This window comes from Gastrolobium bilobum, unplaced genomic scaffold, assembly GCF_033153095.1.
Source record: "Gastrolobium bilobum isolate Gb01-03AN ecotype WA unplaced genomic scaffold, APGP_CSIRO_Gbil_v1 utg2408, whole genome shotgun sequence".
NCBI lineage: Eukaryota > Viridiplantae > Streptophyta > Magnoliopsida > Fabales > Fabaceae > Gastrolobium > Gastrolobium bilobum.
Genome location: NW_026899693.1, coordinates 264,619 through 288,846, shown reverse-complemented (window position 1 = coordinate 288,846; position 24,228 = coordinate 264,619). Strand labels below are relative to the sequence as shown.

The 24,228-nt window shown below is 36.2% G+C and overlaps 1 protein-coding gene across 1 annotated transcript; it reads right to left on the bottom strand.

The window, feature by feature from the left end:
• Positions 1–2,312: 2,312 nt before the first annotated feature.
• Positions 2,313–12,927, bottom strand: LOC133292625 (chorismate synthase, chloroplastic). The gene is made up of 13 exons (XM_061491051.1): positions 12,532–12,927; positions 11,590–11,740; positions 11,310–11,386; positions 11,168–11,226; positions 10,963–11,046; positions 10,783–10,875; positions 8,917–8,997; positions 7,804–7,935; positions 6,904–7,006; positions 6,662–6,756; positions 6,491–6,556; positions 3,165–3,249; positions 2,313–2,858 (listed from the first exon to the last, which is right to left on the bottom strand). The coding sequence occupies exons 1-13, from the start codon at positions 12,677–12,679 to the stop codon at positions 2,713–2,715; spliced, it is 1,320 nt and encodes a 439-aa protein (XP_061347035.1). The 5' UTR covers positions 12,680–12,927; the 3' UTR covers positions 2,313–2,712.
• Positions 12,928–24,228: the final 11,301 nt, after the last annotated feature.

Here is a 24,228-nt window from a genome sequence, read left to right as displayed (position 1 = left end):
GCACTTAAATAACAATAAAAATGTGCCTAGATGGGACGTTGGCTAGATGTTGGCCATCTGGAACTTTTATTCTGGGGGTCTGGTCTTCAATGTTATTAGGGGTAAGGACCATCTCAGTCTTCGGGGGATTATTTTGCCCGGTCTTGAGAGTAACAGGGGGTGAGAACTGGCCCCAGTCTTCCAAGGAGTATTTTTGCCCAGTCTTGAGAGTAACTGAGGGTGAGAACTGGACCAGTCTTCGAGGAGTATTTTCGCCCGGTCTTGAGTTATCACTTTTGTATCCCAGGGGTCTGGTCTTCATTGTACATCGGGGGTGGAGACCTTCTCGTCCTTCACAAGGGTTTATAATAGACATCCATCTGAATGTAGCTGGACACTTGGAGCGTAAATGTTGGTCAGTCAGCTTTGAATATGCTGGCCATCTTGTCCGCTTGAACGCTTGTTGGTTGGGCAGTGTGAAGGCTAACCATCTTATTAGCTGGTCGGATGAGCGGTATGAAGGCTAGCCATCCAAATTGCTGATCGGATGAGCAGGGTGAAGGCTGGCCATCCTGCTAGTATGAAGATTGATTGCTCGATCACTGTAGAAGTTGTACATCTTAAACATGCTTGAGCCTGGTATGGAGAGCCAAGGGTTTGATTCTGGTCGATGAAGCACCATGTTATCTTCTCGGCTGGTCGGTAATACTCCAATCCACGACTGGATTTAACGTCTTAATTAACAAATGTGGTCGTGTGGTGAGGTTTTATAGAAGATGCATGGGTGTCATGCAACTGCCACACGAAACTTTGGAAAACTGTGCATTGGTGATGGCAACTTGTGTAGCACTTTTTTTAAACAAAGAAAAACTAAAGCGAGTTACACATCCTTGTCCTAGTGATGCCCATCAGACTCTATTCACCCAACACTCCTTAGGAGTCTCCATGTACACTTGCATATCCCAATTGTCCAAGCAGTCTCCCTTCGAAGCTATAGCATTAGCTACAAAATTCCCCTTTCTAAGGGCGTGACTAATTCTTGTTAGCCATTTCCTTCTCAAAATAAAACAATTTGGTTAACAAGTGATGCTAGAGGATAACAGCTATCACAATGACCTTCTATAAGGCTAATAGTAACTTGGGAGTTACTTTCGATCCAAACCTTTCTAAACCCCAGCTCCCAAGTAACTTGAAGACCATCAAGAATGCCACATAACTCAGCTCTCAAGGATGATCCCACACCTAATTTCTTGCAAAAACCACCCAACCAGGTGCCTGCATCAGCCCGAATCATACCCCTATAGCTCGAACACGCACCTCCTATGCTACTAGCCCCATCTGTATTCAATTTGACCCATCCTTGAGGAGGAAATTTCTAGCAAATGAACCGTTCCTCCCTGTCCCTTCTCTACAGCCCATGGACCCCAGCCTCTCCCACGCCAAATTGGAGTTCCACACATACATTTTCGCTTACCTGATGACCGAATCTTGGTTGGAAGATTTATTCTCAAAATTCCACTCATTCCTAGCTTTCCAAATCAACCAGCATAAGACCCCAAAAACAAAAGACCAGTGCCCTTGCAAGTCGAGCCGATTCGTGGATTTGAGATTGTTATCCGACCATTGATGGTAATCAATCCCAAAGAAATCAGCCTGCTGCTCCTCTACTTTAATAAGGTCGCAAATCACTCTACTCCAAACACAATCCCGCAACACATGCAAAATATCCTCCGGGCCCATCCCACATCTGCTGGGAAGTTTATCTGTTGCCAATCCTCTCCTCTCTCTCTATTCACATTCGTCAGTAAATAGTTGCCAACAGCCTTCCAAAGAAACATCTGGATGCGTTTTGGACCTCTCCATCTCCAAGGAATTAGAGCAGCTCCTTGACTCTGATGAATGGGCTCGGCATCTAACAATCTATAAGCTGATTTTACAGAAAATACACCATCACTTGTCTCAGCCCAATTAACAAAATCATTCCCGTTATCCGGTTTTGGTGGAGTTGTGTAGCACTTTGAATCACTTTAAAGTGAACAGGATGCAAATACTATGCCCACGCAACAGCCTGAATAAAATTGCTCAGATTGATTTTCAGAATATTATAAAATTTTACAAAGTGTTGGAAAAATCCTCGTAATTAGTTTTCTAAATTAGGCTTCTCACTTAATTTAGATATTGGTCTCAACTTCAAAAAAGGGTCGTGACGCCTATGTCTATGTTTATACTCAATATTCATGTTAATACACACATATAAATAAGTAATAAGAAAGATATAAAACTACAAAATTGTCTTCGTATTCATAATGCATGATATGAACAGCCAGCTAAACTTGCCAAAGCTTCATTTATTGAAATGCATAGCAGCATTTATAAGAAATAAGACCTTCAAAAACTGTTACATTTCTTACAAGAAAAATATACCAATTCACTATAAGAATACATCTAACTTGGTGCTTTCGCAGCAAGGCATTCTAGAAACAGTGTTCACAAGAAATATGAAAAGGAGAAAATACAAAGAAACATATTTTAACCTTACATTAATACAAGACGATAGATAGCACCCCAAAAAATACATCCGCCAGAATGAGATGATGCAGAGACCAGGAATTGTCCTAAAGATGGAAACTTGGACTTGTCATCAAAGTGAAATAATTGCCAACTAAACGCTTGCCAGAATGAAGATTTTAATATAAGGCCAATAACTGATTTATGTACCCCCTTCATCTTCTTTCAAAGGGGCACTTCTTCTCGCTCTAACGCGGGCAACAAGGATTCTTGCAAATCTGAGTTTACGGGAAACAGATTACACTGTGCATATTGTGCCATCAATTGGTCCACAAGCACCAATGCTACCATGGCTTCTACCATGGGTACAGCTGCAAGCCCAGTCCAAACAAAAATTTCAGAGATTTTCTTTTCTACTGATGAAAATGCAGGCAAACAAAATAAATTGAAATTCTGGCATAGAAAATGACGCCCAGACACACATGATTCTCTTATTTCTTTCTTTGCATTAGATTTGGATGTCCTTATGGAATGTTGTGATGTCAATGTTAACTCAGTTCTAAAGAATTGTCCGAGCAACTTAAATGAAACGCAATCAGAGACAAATTTTTTGAAAGAAAACAAATTGAGGTTAAGTTAAGATAAACATCACTCTAAGAAAAGGCCAAGTTATTAACCTCTTGGGACAACACAAGGATCATGGCGACCACGGGCTATCAGCTCTGTTTCTTTTTTATCTCGAGTCACTGTAAATTGCTTTTTCTGCACAAGTACAATACCATGCTCACTTTATATCAATTACAAAGTGTACTGCAGAGTAAAATTGTCATATAATGAAATATGCAACGAACCATGTGATCAGCCAAAAATGTGGGGGAACATGTACTCGCTAAGTATTCTCTAATGTATATTGATATTTGATGTGACACAAAATATAAAGCAGCAAACTCTATTTTCACTAGTACAAGACGACTAATATTAATCAAAATAAGGAAACAAATTATGAAATATAATAAATATGAAAACCACTCTCGAGATATTCTAAGATATTGTGAGGCAAACGACATTGGGGTGGAAGCATAGGCGGACCCAGGGGAGGGGCTAGGGTTGGCCAACGCCCCTCCCTGATTTTTAGATTTTTTTTTTACTATATATATATATATATATAATTTTGAGCTAAAAAAAAAATTTGGACTAAAAAAATTAAGTAATCGGCTGAAAATTTCAAAAAAACTTAAACAAACACAACTTTAGAAATTGAAATTGTAGTTTTTTTCCAAAGGAATGAGCAAACTTTTAGGGCTCAAGAAAAAATTTCAAAATCAGACACACTTGATTATCAAGAGGGTGACGAAAATCATTGTCAAAGAAGACAACAACAAAACACACAAACATGGGTTCTAATTTTTTGAGCTAAATATTGGGGAAGGAAAAGAGCCCGCATCCATTGTCGAATGGAAGATAATCAAGACCAGACTTCAAAATTGAATGGAAAACCAATTTCTTGATGATTCTTTGATTACATATGTTGAAAAAGAAATTATTTTGAATTTTAGCACAAATTCAATTATAGAAGAGTTTAATAATATGAAAAAACGTAGAGCAAGAGTTAAGTGAATTGACCTTAAATTTTGTAATAAAACTCTTTGAAACTTTTTATATTAAGTTCATATATGATTGTTTGTTTAATATATATAAAAAAATTCGCCCCCCTCTATAAAAATTTCTGAGTCCGCCACTGGGTGGAAGGCATTGGCGCAGCACATGCACAAGAAAGGCAGACTTGACAGATTCCGGTGATCAGTTGGATAAGGGGAGGCCAGAAATAGAAAGAGGAGACAACGAGTAAGATGGAGGTGATGGCGGCTGGAAATGTCAGGTGATGTTCTCTCACACACAAGTAGAAGCTGACAGACGTTGTGAGCTTAAGGATCATGTGGAGGCTCTAATGGTGGCACAATTTCAGGAGCCACTCTGGACATGCTAAACTTTTCGGTGAGGTGAAAGGCGCATTCTTAAGGAAGAAAGATGCATTGGCAAGTGCATGGAAGAGAGAGATGGATTAGCCAAACACTCATTGTAGGAGCATGAATTGGGTAGATAAGGGCTAGAGATGACCGATGAAAGCTGATACGAACCTACTCCAAATGCAGAAGTTGGCCCAAATGAAGATATTAGTACTGTTGGCCCAAGTGATATTGCTGACCAAAATGCCCTCCAACAGAAAGCCTGGGAGAGCAAGTTAGTTATAGGGAAAATGCTTAAGAGGGGGAATGAGTGCTTGAGGGAATCACCTTGGATATTGCTTGGACTTGGAACTTAGGAGAGAGTAGAGCCTCTCTAATTGCTATATACTATCTTTTACTTCTTTCTGCATTTTTCATTACTGTTACTGTAATTTCCATAGAACTACATTGTTCCTGTTATTGTAATTTTCCTTATTGAAACACTATAATTGTTGGTTCATATCAATATACATTTCTTATACCAATTATTTCTTCGACTTGTTTTGTTGTTCCCTATCAAATTGGTTGGTCTGTAACAAATAAATGTTGGGTTCCATTTGCAAGGTATGGAACTTGGAGTCTCATATTGGTTGTATAGGCAACTAATGTGGGGTTTATAAGGCCTTAGGTACTCCCACCCTTTGAGTTAGCTTTTGGGGTGGTGCATCCCAAGATCTCATCAAATGGTATCAGAGCATCCATCACGTGGAGTGTGCGTGGGGGCACGCACTAGGGCAGCGTGGTGGAATGTTGGGTTTCATTTGCAAGGTATGGGACTTGGAGTCCCACATTGGTTGTATGGGCAACTAATATAGGGTTTATAAGGCCTTAGGCACTCCCACCTTTTAAGCTAGCTTTTGGGGTGGTGCATCCCAAGGTCTCATCAAAAGCTCACTGGAGTGGATAAAAAAAAGCAGAGGCTAGAAAAAGGCAGATATGCCCTCACGACTGAGAAAAAGGGTGCAGTTTAGCAGATGAATGCTACGTGGCAGTGTGGCAGCTTTGGCAGCAGCACAACTTTGGCAGTCGGTCTGTCGGTACCGGGTAGTGAGAAGTGAGACACCACAGATCAATATATTTGAGATGGACAGCCGCTGGAAGAGAAAGGAAGCATGCCGGAAAGACAAGGCAGATGGTAGGAACCGATCTAGGGATTCTGGGAAAGATGGTAGCAGCAGCAAGCATAAAAGTTCACAGACAAAGATGAGCCAGAGAGAGAAAGCCAATAGGAAGAAAAATACAATTGCTGAAAATTAAGGTAATGTGAAACAAAATATATCAAACAAAAGAGTTCCAAATTTTAGGGAACTTGGCAACAGAATAGTGACTGGACAAGTCCCGGAAGATGATAATGCTCTCTGATACAATGTTAAAATTATAGGAGTTTAGGTAGAGAAGCAAAAGAGAGAAAAAAGAGACTGAATAATATTCCCTTTATGTATAATACAAAATACAAAGCAATAACCCCATCATTGAATATAACGAAATATGGAAAAACTTGTAATAGATCATCCATCATCTAAGTATTTTAAGATGCAATAATCATATTAGGAGATATCCTGGATTCCAACAATTTCTTTCCTTATTTGATAAAGATTAGGAGTCTAGTATTCATATAAATAGGATTTATTTCCTTGTCTTTTACATCACATCAAAATAGACAAGAGAATAATATTCACTGTTTCTTTTATCTCTCTTTCTATGCTCCTCTACCTAAATCCCTATAACTTCAACACAAATCATAAATTATTATGAAATATGGAAACCACTCCTAAGAGACCATCCAAGATATTATAAAATATTCTTAAGATACAATAATGATATTAATGAAATAATTTTCTAGATATTCTAAAAAAAGTATTATCAGTGTGAAAAATATCAATAAACATATGTGACTGCACCTGTGTCTGTGTTTGCAAGCATGTATGTTGGTATCTGTGTGTGATGGGTGAATGAGATAGAGATGGAGAGCAAAATAGAAAAGAGATTGGACTTACACCAATAGTCGATGTTGGCTTGAAAGCTATTCTCATGTTAATGATTTCCCCATTGGAAATTCCACCCTGATTGTCAATATAGATAATATAAGTAAAGCAAATATAGACACATAACCATCATACTGCACATCTAGAAACAACTAATTAGTGATTATAGAACAGAACAAATACCTGTATCCCACCAGAGCGGTTTGTTCTTGTCCTTGTCCTTCCATGTTGATCTATATAGAACTCGTCATTGTGTTCACTCCCAGTCAAAAAGGTACCTGTAATGATTTCATTAAGCCATCATAACACACCTCTGACGCATGTGATAAAAGAAAATAACATTGTTTAATCGATCCCTGTTTAGTCGGATCAAAATCATAAGGCAAATACACTTAAGAGTCGTATGCTTAAGCAATCTTCAATACCTGCAAACCCACTACCAAATTGAAAGCCCTTAGTTGCAGGCAATGACATAACAGCTTTAGCCAGCTCAGCTTCAAGTTTGTCAAATACTGGTGAACCAAGACCCTGAGAAATAATGATGTCATTTATATTCTAGTGGAAAATTAAATAAAATATCTGAATAATACAACACAAAAATTATTTGGTGTGTAAGGATGAGAAGTGCCTTATAAGATATCAGGCATGCAAGTGGACATATGAAGGGAGATCCGAAGTTGCAAAACAACAATCATGGTGTCAATGCACAGTGCTATTTTCTTCCTTCTTTTTTTTCTCATGCTAATTGTTAAAATATCAAATAACAGGGTCAGAAGACTTCAAAGAGCAGTCTAACATTAATGGGCTACAACTTTAATTTTTCTAGGAGTAAGGATACATGCTATACATGAAAGGGAAGCTCTTAAACTCATATGGATGATTAAGGAGCACAGCTTGTCTGAGTTAAGACCAAATTTCCACTGTTTTCTAGAATTTCCACAAGATTCATCATATGTATTTACTATATTTATTTCCAAGTCAATCATTAAGCAAAAAATAAACAATGTTTAGGGAGAGGGGCTACCTAAGGAATGTATATTTATATTTTAAAAGATTGATAAATTTTTGTTCAAAAATTTTTTGGGGGGCATACACTACCCTTACCCCAGATTACAGGGGGATTTAATTTTATACTGTAAACTTTTTTTTTATTGTTTTCACTGTAGTTTCATGGTTATGTTTCTATTTAAAGCCAACTAGCCAAGTAATGGCTGAGTTTCCCCATAAAATCCTCGTGGTGGTTATCACTTTTATTAGTTTCCTAAACCCTACTTGCTATCTTGCTCAGTTATTTTGGCTTGACTTAGAGAGTTGGACAGACTTACACGTGGACAGTTCCTCACAATGCATGTTACAACACCACCAACAGAATCACCTCTCACTCGGACAGCATCAATAGCAGATATCATCTTCTCAGCATATTCAGGGTCTGGACATCGAACAATGTTACTCTCAATCTGGACAAATTCCAAAATAGAAGTGGCAAACCAGGAATTTGGCTTCAGAATTGCAAGAATAAAAGAATGATAATAACATAAAAAAATAAGCATTATCAATAAAAGTTATAGATAACAATAATAGCCACATTTTCATGAGAATGAAAATTTATCCATTTTATATAAATGGTGTCCTCTTTAATTATAAATACCTCATCATCAGTTTAAAACAAATAGATTTGACATTTTATTCATGCACTAATTATACATATGTACAAATTGTTAGATCAAATTCAAGAGAATAATATACATACATATGCACATTTACTCAAAATTCAACTTTATACCTGAATGCCCAGGGGAGAAGTCCAGATGATAAAATTATTCATCACTCATTTCCTTAGTAATGTTAAAGTCATTTCCTTAGTAATATTATTCATCAGTCATGCCAAAGATGTTGAAGTTTCAGTTTAGGATGGAATGAGATTTCTTTGGTAAAAATCACTTTTATGAGAGTAGTCTTTAGACGAATCTATTTGGCAGAAATCAGTTTTATCTTTAGAAATGCACATTACATGAGAAGATATGTGAACCACAATTTTTTTTTTCAATTTAGTATTGATATTTTGTTGTGAACTTATTAAAGAGGGGAGCAGAGGCGGGGAGAGTTATGTGTTGAGTTTAAATTAAACAAGGACAAAGACAATTTTGTCATATTATTTATTAATGCCAAAAAAATTTCTAACAAAATCAGAAGAGTTGTAAGCATGATTTGCAAAATGTATTCCAAGAAATGGAGTTGAAAATAGTCCTGCTCCTAGTTGCCAATAAGTGGGCTTAACCACAATATTTGTTAGTTAGTACCATCCAAATATCCATAGAAAATTATTAAAAAATAAAACAGATGGTCATCTCCATGTTTAAAATACATGAAATCTACTTCAAACAGTTTTACAAAAGGCACTGATGAGCATATATACATATGAATATTAACTTTAATACCTGATCAAGTGTCAGATTGTAATTATCAATTAGGTCCTCAGGAAGAACAACCTTGTGAACTTGGGAGACATAAGCAAAAATCTGAAAAATAAGAGACCTTTAGCCAAGGATCTTTCTTAAGGAATGTGTTACATGCACATATATCTACATCAACCATGCATTTGTCAATAAAAATTTGCACTTTGTAAAAAAAAGTTGAGAACAGAAAAAAAAAATTATTAGAGACATCAGGTACAATTAAGCTCTGAGCTTCTGACAAGTTCATATCATGCACACTTGACACACATTACGGATAGGATGTGAACCCAGTGATCACTACAACTCATGCTAGTCCTTGGAAGTTTATTTATTAGGGTAATGCTTCTTTTAAATCATTGGTTCCTTTCAGTTTGGGGGGTAGTATCACATTGTGTTCTAGGAGGAATTGTTGGTTTGGAACGTTCCTTTATTTGAGGTTTTTCATTACCTTTATCAATTGTCTTCTGCACATGAATCCACCATTAAGAAAAAAAATTATTCTATTCAGGATCCAAATTTTAATTGGAATGTTCATTTTAGCATAAACTTGAGTAATAGAAAAGCTAGTGAAATAATTCCCTTACACTTTTACTTGAATGAGGGCGAGATTGGAGCAGTAATAAGGTTGCTCCCATGTAACCGAAAGGTCACGAGTTCGAGTCTGAAAAACAGTATCTTTTAAAAAATGCAAGGCAGGGCTGCGTAAAATTGACCCTCACCCTTACCCTCACAACTTAGTGAGCCTTGTACACCAGGGTTTACCCTTTGCCTTTTGAACACTTTGACTTGAATCTACTCATATCATATCTCTAGTTCTCCAGATAGGAGAGATTGGACTTTGGACTCTTCTAGTGTATTATCATTTTAAATCTTTATTTTTGGTTTCTAACTCAAAATCATCAAACTTTCCTCCTGGACATATTCATTTGGCTGTCAAGAGGTCCCTCTAAACTCAAGCCTTACGTTTCAACAGCAGTATTTAATAGGATTAGTAGTTTAGTACACATGGCTTCTGCAGATAATAGGGCCTCGCAATGATGTGTTATGTGCAGATCTAATTTAGAAATGACATGCCATTTATTTTTGCATTGTAAGGTGGATTTCTTATGAGACAATCATTCTGGGCTTCTTGTTGATCACAGGGTGCATCCTTTAACTTTGGAGCAATTATTTTATGATTCATTTGTACAGCCTAAACTTTATGGCAATCTGTGGGTGATGCAGTTCTTCAATGTATTTAGTTAGAGAAGGCCACATCTTTAAGGGTGACTCTTTTCCATTGGATATGGTTGTGTTTATCACATCTCTTCGGTGCTTTGCTCTAGACTATTTTGAGGAACTCACCAACTTGGATATGCAGAGTGGACAACTTTGCTCATGCTTTTTTTTTTAAGTTCCTTGTTTCTTTGTCTTTTCTGTTTTGGAGGATGTCTTATCCTTCCTCCAGTTGTACTTTTCCTCTTTTCTCTTTAATTAAACTTCTTTTTCTATCATGAAAAAGAAAATATGCACTCTGGATATATTTTTAAAAAGTGGGAGATACAAGAATGATAGAAGAGGGACAAACATGCGGCATAAAAGATAACAAGGAGGGGAGAATAAGAATTTAGGAATTTTTTTCTTTTTGTATGTTAGTTCAATACATTTTCTTCTTGTAAACAATAGAATCAAACAACAAAAAAAGAAAGATATGAATGTGTTAACAATAAAAATATAAATATGAAGATTAAAAAAAGCTAACACATCCTAATATAATATATCCTTCATGGCCTGTTATAACAACAATAACAAAAAATCAATGAAAGAATACCACAAAAGAATTATAGCATAAACTCATAAGTAGCACACCTCAGTTCCAGAAAAGTTCTTGAGGATTTTCTTAGCAACAGCACCAGAAGCAACCCTTCCAATGGTTTCTCTTGCAGAAGATCTACCACCACCCTTAAACACAAGAGGACAGATGTATAAGCTTAATGCCTATCTCATTGACTGAAAACGCCCAACTCATTACATTATAAAAGTCAGTACCTGAACTGATCTGACACCATACTTCATGTCATAAGTTGCATCTGCATGGGAAGGCCTATAAGCTAATGACATCTCACTGTAGTCCTGAAATTTTTCCCCAAAAAACAATATTTTAAAAGCCCCGTTAAATTAAGATAATGGTTGCCTGTTTTTATTTAATACTTCTGAACATGAATATAAACAAAGCCAAGAATTAGATACTCACGTGCCCTCTTTGATCAGTATTGGGTACAAATACATGGATTGGAGTTCCAGTAGTAAGTCCTGCAATTAATAGATTATACTTCAAACCTTTTTTCAAAAAAGATATAACTTCCCAGTAAATAATAAATGGAAGAAATATTGACCTTCAGAGACTCCTGAAAATATTTTACACGTATCAGTCTCCTTTCTAGGAGTTGTAATTCGGCTCTGACCTGGCCTCCTATACATAAGAACCTTACACCATTATTTTTTAAAGACATGTTGCATCAGAAGCAATTCATAAATGTCATATTCCCTTACTAGCCATTTAGTACAAGTTCCAATCAAAAACTATCTTATAAAGTATTCCTTCCTCTTTAGCCTCAAAAGTGTTTTTTACGGTGCAAGTAGTGAAGACAATGAGATGAATTCAGAGGCAAGTACCTTCTATCAAGATCCTCTTGCATGTCAGCTTCGGAAAGAGGGATGCGAGGAGGACATCCATCAATAACACAACCAACACCTCCTCCATGAGATTCTCCATATGTTGTGACCCGAAAGTGATTTCCATAGGTACTCCCAGCTGCATTTATCTCTGTAATTGGTCAACAGTTTCAGAAAGTCAAAAGTCTGGCCATCTCAATAGTCATACCATCAATTTAGAACTCCTAACGTGTAACTGGCATTAGAACTACCTACTTTAGTTCATTGTATTTAACATAGACTATAATTCATTGTGTTTAACATAGACACAAACCCAACTCATTGGAATTTGAAGTTTTTTTTAAAAAAAAAAAAAATTGAAAAAAGCAATTAACTGTTATTGCCGTAATTGTTCAGTTCCCACTGGGTAAAAGAAGCTGTAGCAAAACATGTTTTTCAGACTACGCCTACATCACCTTGTAAGCTTAAAAGTTAGGAAGCAGTTTTAGGAAAGTTAGCACCTAGCAGCCCTGCCTAAAGGCGCAAAAGGTGGTTTGAGAACGGTGGCATCCATTTTCACATAACATGATATATGCACTTTCAGAAATGCTCACAAGAATTACATTATAATAATGTCACAATGCATTCCTCCCAACAAGTTACAACCGATACCGGAAACCTAGACACCAAACTTTTCAGGTAGCACTCAAACAAAGAAGAATCCAAATTCAATGAACAATTTCCAGTTGTATTTAGCTGAAAAATTCGATTCATGGAAGCAAAGAAATAAAGCGAAAAGATAAACATGGAAAAATAACAAGGAGCAGATTATAGTAGCTAATATATCTCAAATTCCGAATAATTCCATAAAAATGATAATAATAATTGAAACAAACAAATATATAATTATGTAAAAACAAAGGATTTATCGAAAATCAAGCTAGAGAGAGAGAGAGAGCTGACGGAGTTTCTTTGGAAAGCGAGGACGGAGTGAGACTTGGAGGTAGACGGAGGAGAGAGATCGGAGATCAGAATTGAGAGGAGCGAAGCCGGAGAAAGCATCGGTTCTGGAAGCTGTGAGGAATGGTTTGGTGGAAAGAGAAGAAGCCATTTGGAATTAGGAATAGAATGAGATTTAGAAACAATGGAATGAATGAAATATACTAACAAGTTTGGTTATTAAGTTGAGGCTTTGAGAATTCAGAAAGAGAAAAAAGTAAAGTGTGTTTGGTTTGGTTTGGTTGGTGAATGGTGGCAATAAGTGTAATTATAGTATAAGTAGCCACCACCTACCTACCCTTCTCTCTCTCTCTCTCTGCAACTTCCAAAATCATGTTTGGTATGTTACTCGTTTGACCTTAATCCAAGTTTGGTGTTCGGTACTTTGCTCCTCCTAATTGCAACTTTGGGGGTTGGTGAGTACTGTACAGTACTAGAGTTACCTTACAATGAATTTATACTCTATTTTCATTTTTTTAATTTATTTTCACTTAAATAAAAAATTTTAAATATTAAATTAAATATTATACACACATGTATGTGTGTTTGAGAGAGGGTATAAATAGAAAATTAAATATTTATTTATTAATTAATAATTAAATAAAATGTATAAACTTATATGTAATACTTTTTTAATCTATCAATTAGTAAATAGATTTCGAGATATTCTTTAATATGTTATATAACTATAAGAATAAGAACTCATTAATTGAATGTAACATTAATATACTAAAAAAATTAATTAAGATTAGTATATATATAAAAACTTTTGAAAATATTTTCCCCAGATGGCATATTGTTCTGCTTATTTTATTGGAGAAAAATTTATTTATAATTTTTTTTACAAATTACACTAAGTATGATTGGTCATACACTTTTGATTGAAGTATGACCGATCATACTTAGTATAACTTGTAAGAGTTTGTAAATATAACTTTTTCCTATTTTATTATTTGACTTTATCATACCACTTTTTCTTAATTTTGATAGATTAAAATCATAAAAATGTAATTATTCATGGACCCGACGATATCTTAGGGCATGCTTATGTACAACTAAGTGACTAACGTCAATAAAGACTAAAAATGGGAGAGGATCTTTTTATGTGAAAAAGTAGCTATGTGGTTATGTTATTTAATCACAATCACTCGTTTAAAAATTATACATTTTTCTCTCTCTTATCTCATCATCAATAAGTGATTGTGATTAAATAATATGACCATTTTTTCACATAGATCCACTCCCAAAAATAATAGTGTTGCAAGCACGCTAATCAATACATTATATTATTGGATAAGTATTTCTCATATTATTGGATTTGGAAATATCTTAATTAAGATTAGTATATGGCAAATAGTTTTCTCGTGTATTTTAACTATGTATTACTGAAAATATATAGTTAAAAGAAAATCAGCAATAATTATTTAATTATGTATTTTTCAAAAGTATATAGTTAAAAAAATAACTTTAATATTATAACTATTTACTACCGAAAATACATAATTAAAAAGTGATTACAGAAATTTCTACAATATGAGAAAAGAGCGACCCTTAGTATACAGGGGAAGGTTATATTTAAAATTGTTGTTTACAAACTCTTACAAACAACTACACTATGTCTGATCTGTAAAACGCTATTGAGTAGAGTATTATCGGTCAGACATAGTGTAATTTGTAAATGGGTTCGTTTTTTCTGCAGTTACTACAGATAAGTTATCTGCAGTAAGCCCAATACGACGTCGTTTTGGGGTGAAAATCATGATATTTTTGTAATTTTAATTTATTTCAGGGTTATAATAGTCTTTATATTTATAATTTTTTAAGATTTCAATACCAAAACGACGTCGTTTTGGGAATAAATGCAGATAACTTATCTGCATTAACTGCAGAAACATTTTTCCCTTTGTAAATTTATAAAAAAAAGTTTGGGAATAAAGCCCAATACTTACATTTTTCCCTTTTTGTAATTTTAATTTATTTAGGGTTATAATAGTATATGACTTTAATGTTTCTATAGTGAAGGTAGATAAGTTATCTAGATTCGCTCCCAAAATGATGTCGTTTTGGTTGAAAAGTTAAAAAATTATAATGAAAAAGACTATTATAATTCTGAATTATAATTCTGAAACAAATTATAATTACAAAAATACCTTGATTTTCATCTCAAAACGACATCGTTTTGGGCTCAATGTAGATAAATTATCTATATTCACTGTAGAAAAAGCGAACCCCTAGTGTGTGTGTGTGTGTGTGTGTGTGTGTGTGTGTGTGTGTATATGGATTTTGCATATATCATTTAACATGACCACAACAACTTTCCTACACACACAACATTTTGTGGAACCCGCAATTTTTGAAACCAAAAAAAAAAAAAAAAAAACTCTGGCACACAAAACGAATCTCTATAATATACCACAATCATTTTCCTACAACATAACTCTTATAAAATCCTATATATATAAACTTTTGAAAATATTTCCCCCAAATTCAAATGTTATATCATATTGTTCTGCTTATTTCATTACTTGACTTTATCATACCATTTTTTCTTAATTTTTGTAAGTATTAATTAAAATCATAAAAATGTAATTATTCATAGACCAGATAATATCTAGTGCATGCTTATATAGAACTAACGTATATAAAGAGTAAGGTGGTGTTTGGTTGGGGGGTTTTGTTGAAGAAACCCAGGCAACTTTCATGTGGATTTCCACTTGACCATGTTTGGTTCAACAGGTTTTGACCAAAACCATCTATGTAAAATGCCTGACTTTTTGAGAAAGATAGTAATTTGCACTGTTTAGAAACCCGATTTGAGGGTAGTTTTTTGAGAAAACCCGAGTAAAGCACTGTTGACTGTTGCGACTCATTTGGATGGACTGAAGGAGAACAGGCCCATTAGAGTCATAAAGAAGCCCAATTACTTAGTAGACTATTTTCAATAGTCGGCCCACTTTATAGTATTAACAGATGTTGTAATGAAAACCCATAAAATTATAAACATGAATAATGTAAGTGATACGAGTATATAGCCAAAGAAGGGCTGGAATAGAAGATATGAAAAAGTTGGACAATCCTCTCTCTAATTTCTCTCTCTCTATACTCTTATCTCATCAATCCCTCCTTCTCCTTCTTCTGTTACAGATCTGAACCCTTACAAATTGGTGCTTTCATCCACCTCTTCCTTCCTTATGGCGGACAACACCAGAATGCGGGAATTACATCAACGATTGGAAACTCTTGAGCAGCAATTTCGCGCTGCCGAGTTGGTCCGCGAACAACAACACACTTCGCTTCAGGATTCTCATCTCCAATTACACACTTCCCAACAGCAATTACAGGATTCCCAGACCCGCTTTCACCAGGATCTTGCTCGGTTGATTGAACTAAACACCAACAACCGAGGCATTTTGGGATCTACTCCCCAGGGTACCCCACCGCCTGGATCTGACAATTCCAGATCTCGTCACGTCAAGCTTGATTTTCCTCATTTCGCATCTGGTGACCCAACAACTTGGATCATATCCGTTGAAAGGTATTTTGCGTTTTACCAAGTTCCACTACCTGATCGTTTAAACCTTGCTGCTTTTCACTTGGACGAACCTGCTGCAAGTTGGTTTTACGGTTCTGACCAAAATGGGCTCTTAATTGACTGGCAAACTTTTTGTACGGCTTTACACCGCCGCTTTGGACCGTCCGAGTTTGACGACCCTGCGGGTTCACTAGCGAAAATTCAACAAACCGGTTCTGTACTTGACTATCAATCTTCCTTTGAGAAATTGGTGAGTAAAGTCCCTGGTCTTTCTGCTACATTACTGCGTAGCATTTTTATTTCTGGGTTGAAGTCACACATTCGCAGATCTGTTCTCACTCTTAGACCTCAGGATTACCACGAAGCTTTTTCTCTGGCTCGTGTGTATGAAGATCAGGCTAATGAGAACCGCTCTTTTCGATCCTGGTCCACAACTCCCAAAACCCTCCCGTCAACCCTCACTACCACCACAAATACACCCATCCCAGCTGTACCCATACGCCGTTTATCGCCAGAGGAAATGCAATTAAAAAGGGAGAAAAATCTATGCTACAACTGTAATGAGAAATACTCTTTTGGTCACAAGTGCAAAGGGCGTGCTGCCTTACTTTATTTCGAGGGAACGGACGATGACCCAGGTCCAGATGTGTCAGAACCTCCTGACCCACCTGTGGTTCCTCCTCCCTTTGAAGGTACACCGGAAATTAGTTTCAACGCATTGTTTGGCCACCACAATTCGAGGTCATTTCGTCTCACAGGGGCTATTAAAGGAAAGTCCGTACAAATTCTAGTGGATGGGGGTAGTACCCATAATTTCATTACTGCCCGTATGGCCATTTTTCTTGATTTAACCATGCAACACATTCCTCCTTTCCAAGTGCAGGTGGGAAATGGTGATACTCTCCAATGCACGGCCACGTGTGTAGCAGTGCCACTGTTTCTTCAGTCCAATATATTCTCTGTGGACCTATTTGTTTTGGACCTAAAAGGGGCTGACGTTGTGTTGGGTATCCAATGGTTATCAACCTTGGGCCCTATTGTTACAGACTACTCCCACTTAACTATGTCTTAACTATGTCCTTTACCCACAACTCCTCCACCATACTCCTCCATGGTGATCAAGACCCACGTCCTTCCCAAATATCCAATGCCCAGTTACACAAGATGGTCGCCCAAAATTCTGTTTCCTCGTGTTTTATGTGCCTAACCAGTGAACAACCCACCCAGTCCCCACAAACACCTTTACCCACCCAGTTTATTCCAATACAACAAATTTTGTCCCAATTTCAAGATGTGTTCAATTCAATTACCTCCTTACCCCCAGACAGACCTTCCAACCATCACATTAACCTCCTTCCAAACTCTAAACCTGTCCAGGTTCGACCCTATAGGTACCCTCATTTTCAAAAGACTGAAATTGAGAAAATGGTCAACGACATGTTAACCAATGGGATTATTCAACCCAGTCATTCTCCTTTCAGTTCCCCAGTATTGTTGGTTCGCAAAAAAGATGGCACGTGGCGTTTTTGTGTTGATTATCGTGCTTTAAATGCGATCACCATACCGGATAAATTCCCCATTCCTACTGTGGACGAACTCCTAGATGAGTTACACGGAGCCCAGATTTTTTCGAAGCTGGACTTACGATCTGGCTACCATCAGATTAAGATGGCACCCATTGACGTCCACAAGACTACTTTCAGAACTCACAGTGGTCACTTTGAGTTCCTGGTTATGCCCTTCGGGTTGTCAAATGCGCCATCCACTTTCCAGGCGACTATGAACCATGTGTTCAATAGATTCCTCAGACGTTTTGTCGTCATATTTTTTGACGATATCCTGGTCTACAGTTTGTCCCTATAAGCTCATTATGAGCATTTGGTACAGGTGTTACAGACACTTCGAGATCATCATTTTTTTGCTAAACTTTCTAAATGTTCATTTGCTGTGCAGGAAATTCAGTTCTTGGGCCATATTATTTCTGCCCAGGGTGTCTCACCTGATCCTTCTAAGATACAAGCTGTCAAGGATTGGCCTACTCCTAAGTCAGTTACAGAGCTACGGGCCTTTTTGGGCTTATCTGGCTACTATCGCCGGTTCATACAAGGCTATGCTACAGTTGCAGCCCCCCTCACTGACTTATTATCTATAGATGCCTTTGGATGGTCCCCAACTGCAGAGCAGGCTTTTACTGCACTTAAGACTCTATTGATTAATGCTCTTATCTTAGCTCTACCTAACTTTACCCTTCCGTTTGTTTTGGAAACGGACGCTTCTGGTGCTGGAATCGGAGCAGTATTACTACAGGAAAATCATCCCATTGCTTACTATAGTCGTAAATTATCTAAGCACATGCAAGCTAAATCTACTTATTTCAGAGAGATGCATGCCATCACCTCGGCTGTTGCCAAATGGAGGCAATATCTGCTAGGTTCATCCTTTGTTATAAAGACGGACCACAAGAGTTTGCATCACTTGATGTCTCAAGTGATTCAAACACCTGACCAACAGCAGTTCCTTGCGAAGCTGCTCGGTTTTAATTACTCCATCCAGTATAAACCTGGAAAGCTCAATGTTGCGGCTGACGCACTGTCACGCCAGCCGGAGGGGAGTGTTATGTGTTTATCCCCTGATTCCAAATTGATTAGTTATCCTACTTCTCAGCACAGTCCGCTTATACAGTCCGAATTACAAAAAGACTCATATGCTACTGCTATTTTACATGATTTACAAAGGGGATCTTCTAAATGGCCACATTGGCATCTTCACCAGGGTTTGTTGTTCCACCGCCACCGTTTGTACATCCCAGTGGGCTCTTCTTTGATCCCTTCTCTTCTTCATGATTTCCACTCGTCCAAGGTTGGCGGGCATGCTGGCATTCGACGCACACTCCTGAGACTAGGAGCCAAATTTACCTGGAAACACATAAAGAGGGATGTTCAGCACTTTATACAACAATGTGATATTTGTCAGAAAACCAAAGCTTTGAATCATTTTCCCTATGGTCTACTACAACCCCTACCGGTCCCCGAATCCATTTGGTCGGAGTTGACCATGGATTTCATTACCCATTTACCCAATTCTGGGGGATTTACAGACATTTTAGTTGTGGTGGAAAGGCTCACCAAAGGTGCCCACTTTGCGGCCTTGCCATCACGTTACTCAGCATCTAAAGTAGCCCAAGTTTTTTGGGATACTGTGGGCAAACTACATGGGCCCCCTAAGTCCATCGTTTCGGACAGAGACCCCATCTTCACCAGCGAGTTTTGGAAAACTCTGTTTCGTCTCCATGGGACAGCTTTGCATTTTAGCTCTGCCTACCACCCCCAGTCGGACGGTCAAACCGAATGCATGAATAGGAGTTTGGAACAGTACCTTCGTTGTTTCGTACATGACAATCCCAAAGCTTGGCATCGGTTTCTGAGTTGGGCGGAGTTTCACTATAACACCGCCTTCAACAGATCGTCTGGAACCACACCTTTTCAGGCCACGTATGGTAGAATTCCTCCATGCCTCCTGGATTATACGCTGGGCACCACGTCCATAGAAGCTGTAGACTCGGATCTGCACCAGCGCTCCAAGATCCTCGCATCATTGAAGATGAATTTAAAAAAAGCACAGGCTTTCATGAAAAATCAAGCTGATAAAAGACGTAAAGATCTTACCTTTACCGTCGGAGATCAGGTACTACTCCGCCTGCAACCGTACCGGCAGCTGTCCGTCCACCACCGGTCCTCGCAGAAGTTGGGTCTTCGTTATTATGGGCCATTCGAAGTCCTAGAGCGTATCGGCAGTGTTGCTTACCGCCTTAAACTTCCGGAGGGCTCTCGCGTGCATCCGGTTTTCCATGTGTCACTCTTACGGCCTTTTTTGCCGTCAGGAAGTCATCAAGTTCACCAATTTTCACCGGATCTCCACCGTACACCTCCGGTTCACGTTCCAGCTGCCTTTGTTGGCCATCGCTCGGTCTGGAAAAATGGAAAAGATACTCCTCAAGTATTGGTTCAATGGCGAGGCTTGCCACCAGAGGAATCCACATGGGAGGATGAGTCCCTTTTAGCCGCCGGAGTAATAGAAAAGGTTTCCCCTTTGCCTCACAACAGTAACCTTACCCAACGTCAAAGGACTTCTTTGGAAACTGAAGGTGCAAATGAAACAGCACAAAGTCCCACTGTCTCAACTTCAATTCAGACATTGGGCCACCAACCTGTCATTATTGCTGCCCTCCTACAACCAATCAGGAGGAGGCCACGCAGATTCTTATCCCTTCCCCATCCAATCCGTCTTTAATGCTGGATAGCTGTCCACCCACTTCTCAACGGCTACCAGCCACCGACAGCTCAGTTACACTAAGTAGGAAGGCACACGATTTGGGCCAACCCAGCACAGGCCCAAGCAACATCGCAGACGATGTTAGTTTTGATGGGCGAGGGAGTGTTGCGACTCATTTGGATGGACTGAAGGAGAACAGGCCCATTAGAGTCAGAAAGAAGCCCAATTACTTAGCAGACTATTTTCAATAGTCGGCCCACTTTATAGTATTAACAGATGTTGTAATGAAAACCCAGAAAATTAGAAACAGGAATAATGTAAGTGATACGAGTATATAGCCAAAGAAGGGCTGGAATAGAAGATATGAAAAAGTTGGACAATCCTCTCTCTAATTTCTCTCTCTCTACTCTTATCTCATCAATCCCTCCTTCTCCTTCTTCTGTTACAGATCTGAACCCTTACATTGACACACTTTTTGTCATATATTTCCTTGGTAAAATTTTGTCAAACCAAACTACTTTTTTTTTAACTTCCCCATCTATTCAACTTTCCCTATGGATACCTAGTAATTACATTTCTCTAGTATTCTTAAAATTTATCTTCAACCAAACGCCCCCTAAAAGTATAGTTGCAATAATTGAATGAGGAGTCGACTCGATTATCAATTTGATGGTTTAATCGAAAATTTGAGCAAATTATGCAATAGATGTAGCTCAGTTGGTAATATAGGTTGAGTAAAGTGAGGAGAGAATTTGAGTTCGATTTTCACCAAATATATATTTGAGAAGAGATGATGAGCTTTAGATGTGACTAAGTCTCGATTCCAGATTAGTTTTATAGCGGACTCAAAGAGTTGAAGCTTGTGAAATATTCGGGGTCAACTTGCCTCTAAGAGGTAATTAAGATCGGTATACCAAAAAAAATTGAGCAAATTATGTCTTACTTTTATGTGGATTAATTTTCTTCATTTATATGTACATTTTATATTTTTGTTAGCATATAGGTTATAACTCTCTTAAATCTATTAGCATTGAAGGCAAAAGTTTATGGGCATCAAAATCTTGCTAGAATAGTGATAAAAAATTATTTCATTCCATTATAACGGTAAATTAATTGACTCCATTATTATTATTAATAATGCAGAATTGATTGACTTTATTATTGGAAATAACAATAAATTGATTGACTCTATTATTATTGGCTAGAACAACATTAGTTTCTTGATTTTAAAATGAGTAATAAGAGATATTATACTTTGAGGTGTGAGCTATTTGAGTTTTGAGAGGTAAAGAAAAGATAAAATTCAATTGTACGAGAAATAATGAGAGGATGTATATTGAGTTCTTGGATTTAGAAAAAAATGAGAGTGTTGTATATTGACTACTTTGAATTTTCTTATATTGAATTTGATCTCTGCTGTAGCCCGATTTTGGGTGAAGTCAAATCTCATTTTTTTCAATTATTGTAATTTTGTAACAATATTGCTATAGGAATCTGCATAAAATTCCAGATACTTTAGAAATTCCCAACAAAATCCTACTAAAAAGTATATGGAAAATATAGCTATACTGTTGCTGTAATTTTTTTTTTGCACCAACACATAGAAAGTCAAGATATGGATTCTATTTTTTTTTTTAAATAAGTGGATCCTATTTTTCCTGTGTGTCTGCTACAAAAAATCTCATATGCAATAACTGTAGGAAAAAGAACCCAAAGTATATATTATTATTATTTTGTTAAACTTGACGATGGCAATTTGCATGTAAAAAAGATGTGAGAAATTTTAATACTTAAATTTGACGTGCTTTTTACAAAATCAAAAGTATTCTGCTTCTCAACTATCACGAAAAAGTTTGATAAAAAATACAAGTTACACTTTTTACATAGTTTAGAGGAATTAAGTGTTAAAAATTGAATTTCATGTATAAAAAGTAAAATGGATTAATTGATGTGAGAGTAAAATATAGTTTAGCCTAAGAAATTGACATTATTACTATTTAGTTGATCTAATTCTATAAATTATACGGATATTAATGGTTGAGATGAGGGTAAGATTTTTTATTCTTGTGTTGGAATCAAAATCTCCACACACAGGTAGAATCATTTTTTTTTTTTTTTTGATAACAAGGTAGAATCATTTCAAATTAAAGGTTTAACACTTCATTCGAGATCGTTAAATCAAAACAGATAAATGATGTCACATACTTACAAATCAGAGTAGTTATATTAATGTAAGATCAATGGCTTTTAGATATTAGTTCAAAGCAAAATTATAAAATATAGAGCATCTATTATTTTGGAAAAAATAATATCTAATTTTTCATTTGATTAAAAAAATTGATAGAAAATATGAAATGCTCATAAATGTTGTTCTTAAAAATGTTTAAAGAGTTGTTAAATATTGATTACAAAAAAAAAAAAGAGTTGTTAAATATTCATTAATATTTTTATGACACTCGCCGATAAGATAGTAAAGTTTATCTTGATATATAACTTTAAGACAGAAGTTAAGAAGTTAAACTTTTTTTTTTTTTTTTTTTTGATAGAAGTTAAACTTTTTTGATCACTTATCCTTAATATTTTTAAAAAGATAAAATATTAAATAATTTTTAATTTTAATTTTACGAGACATTAAATACTTATATTTTTATTTAATATTTTATGTTTATTTCTTACCATATTTTTTTAGGAGATACATTATCAAAAATAAAATTAAAATAATAAGACCTAAGCAACTGAAAAAGAATTAGTATGAATAATTTATATAAAATTATAAGTTCGAATTTCAGTATTATCATTCTGATAAAAAAACTCAGAATCTTCAACTTCAAGGATAATATTTGGCAACAAACAGTTGGTGAAATACCCAGATTAAAAAATATTCTTCCTCTTTTAATTGACAATAATTTTTAAATTTTTGTTTTACTTTAAGTTGTTAATATTCAGATTTCAATTAAGGGGACTAAATATTTGAATCCCCCGATAATAATGCAAAGAATATTTGTATTTAAGTGATATTTGAGTTAATTTATGCATATCTTAAAAATAGATTATTCATATTAGAATTATGAAATTTATAAAGATATTCGTTTCGTAACAACTTTAAGTAATTAAAATAATTATAATTATAATAATTATAATTATAATTTGAATAAGTAGCTAGTAAGTGCTTCTTTTATTTTGTATTAAAATAAGTAGCTAATAATTAAAACAACTTTAGGATTATTTTGTATTAAATCTCTTGCATACATCTTCCATTTTGTGCTTCACATAAATGTAAGCATATTGTCACAAAATGGTGTGAGCGTATATATTCAGGGTTGGTGGAGGCGTCCCACCATGATACAAAATTACAAATTGACCAATTGGCATGGAAGGATGGTCTAACTGAAATGCTTGACTAAACATGTTACATAAAACAAATAAATCGATAATAAATCTATTATTACTTCATATCAAATAATCAATCTATTATTAATTATTTTGATCTGCATCCAACAATCCAAATCTAATATATTTTATTACATAATTTTCCAACATCGTAACTTTTCTCACATGCCAAAAGCCTCAATTAGAATCTATAAAATAAAAAATAAAAGTGGCGCAAGCACGCAAATCAATACATTATATTATAAAGTTCGAATCCCTCAAAGGCTTTCAAAAGGCCTTAACCGAGCAACAACTTCTCCACCACCCGCTCCGAATCCTGACCGCCACCACCACCATCGACCAACCCCCTTCTCTCATTTTCCCTTTACATTCATCTTATAACCAAATCACGTGTTTCTTCTTTTTCCTTCTGATTTATAACGCTTCATTTTTACTCTTAACTTCTTCTTCTCTTCCTCTTATCTTTT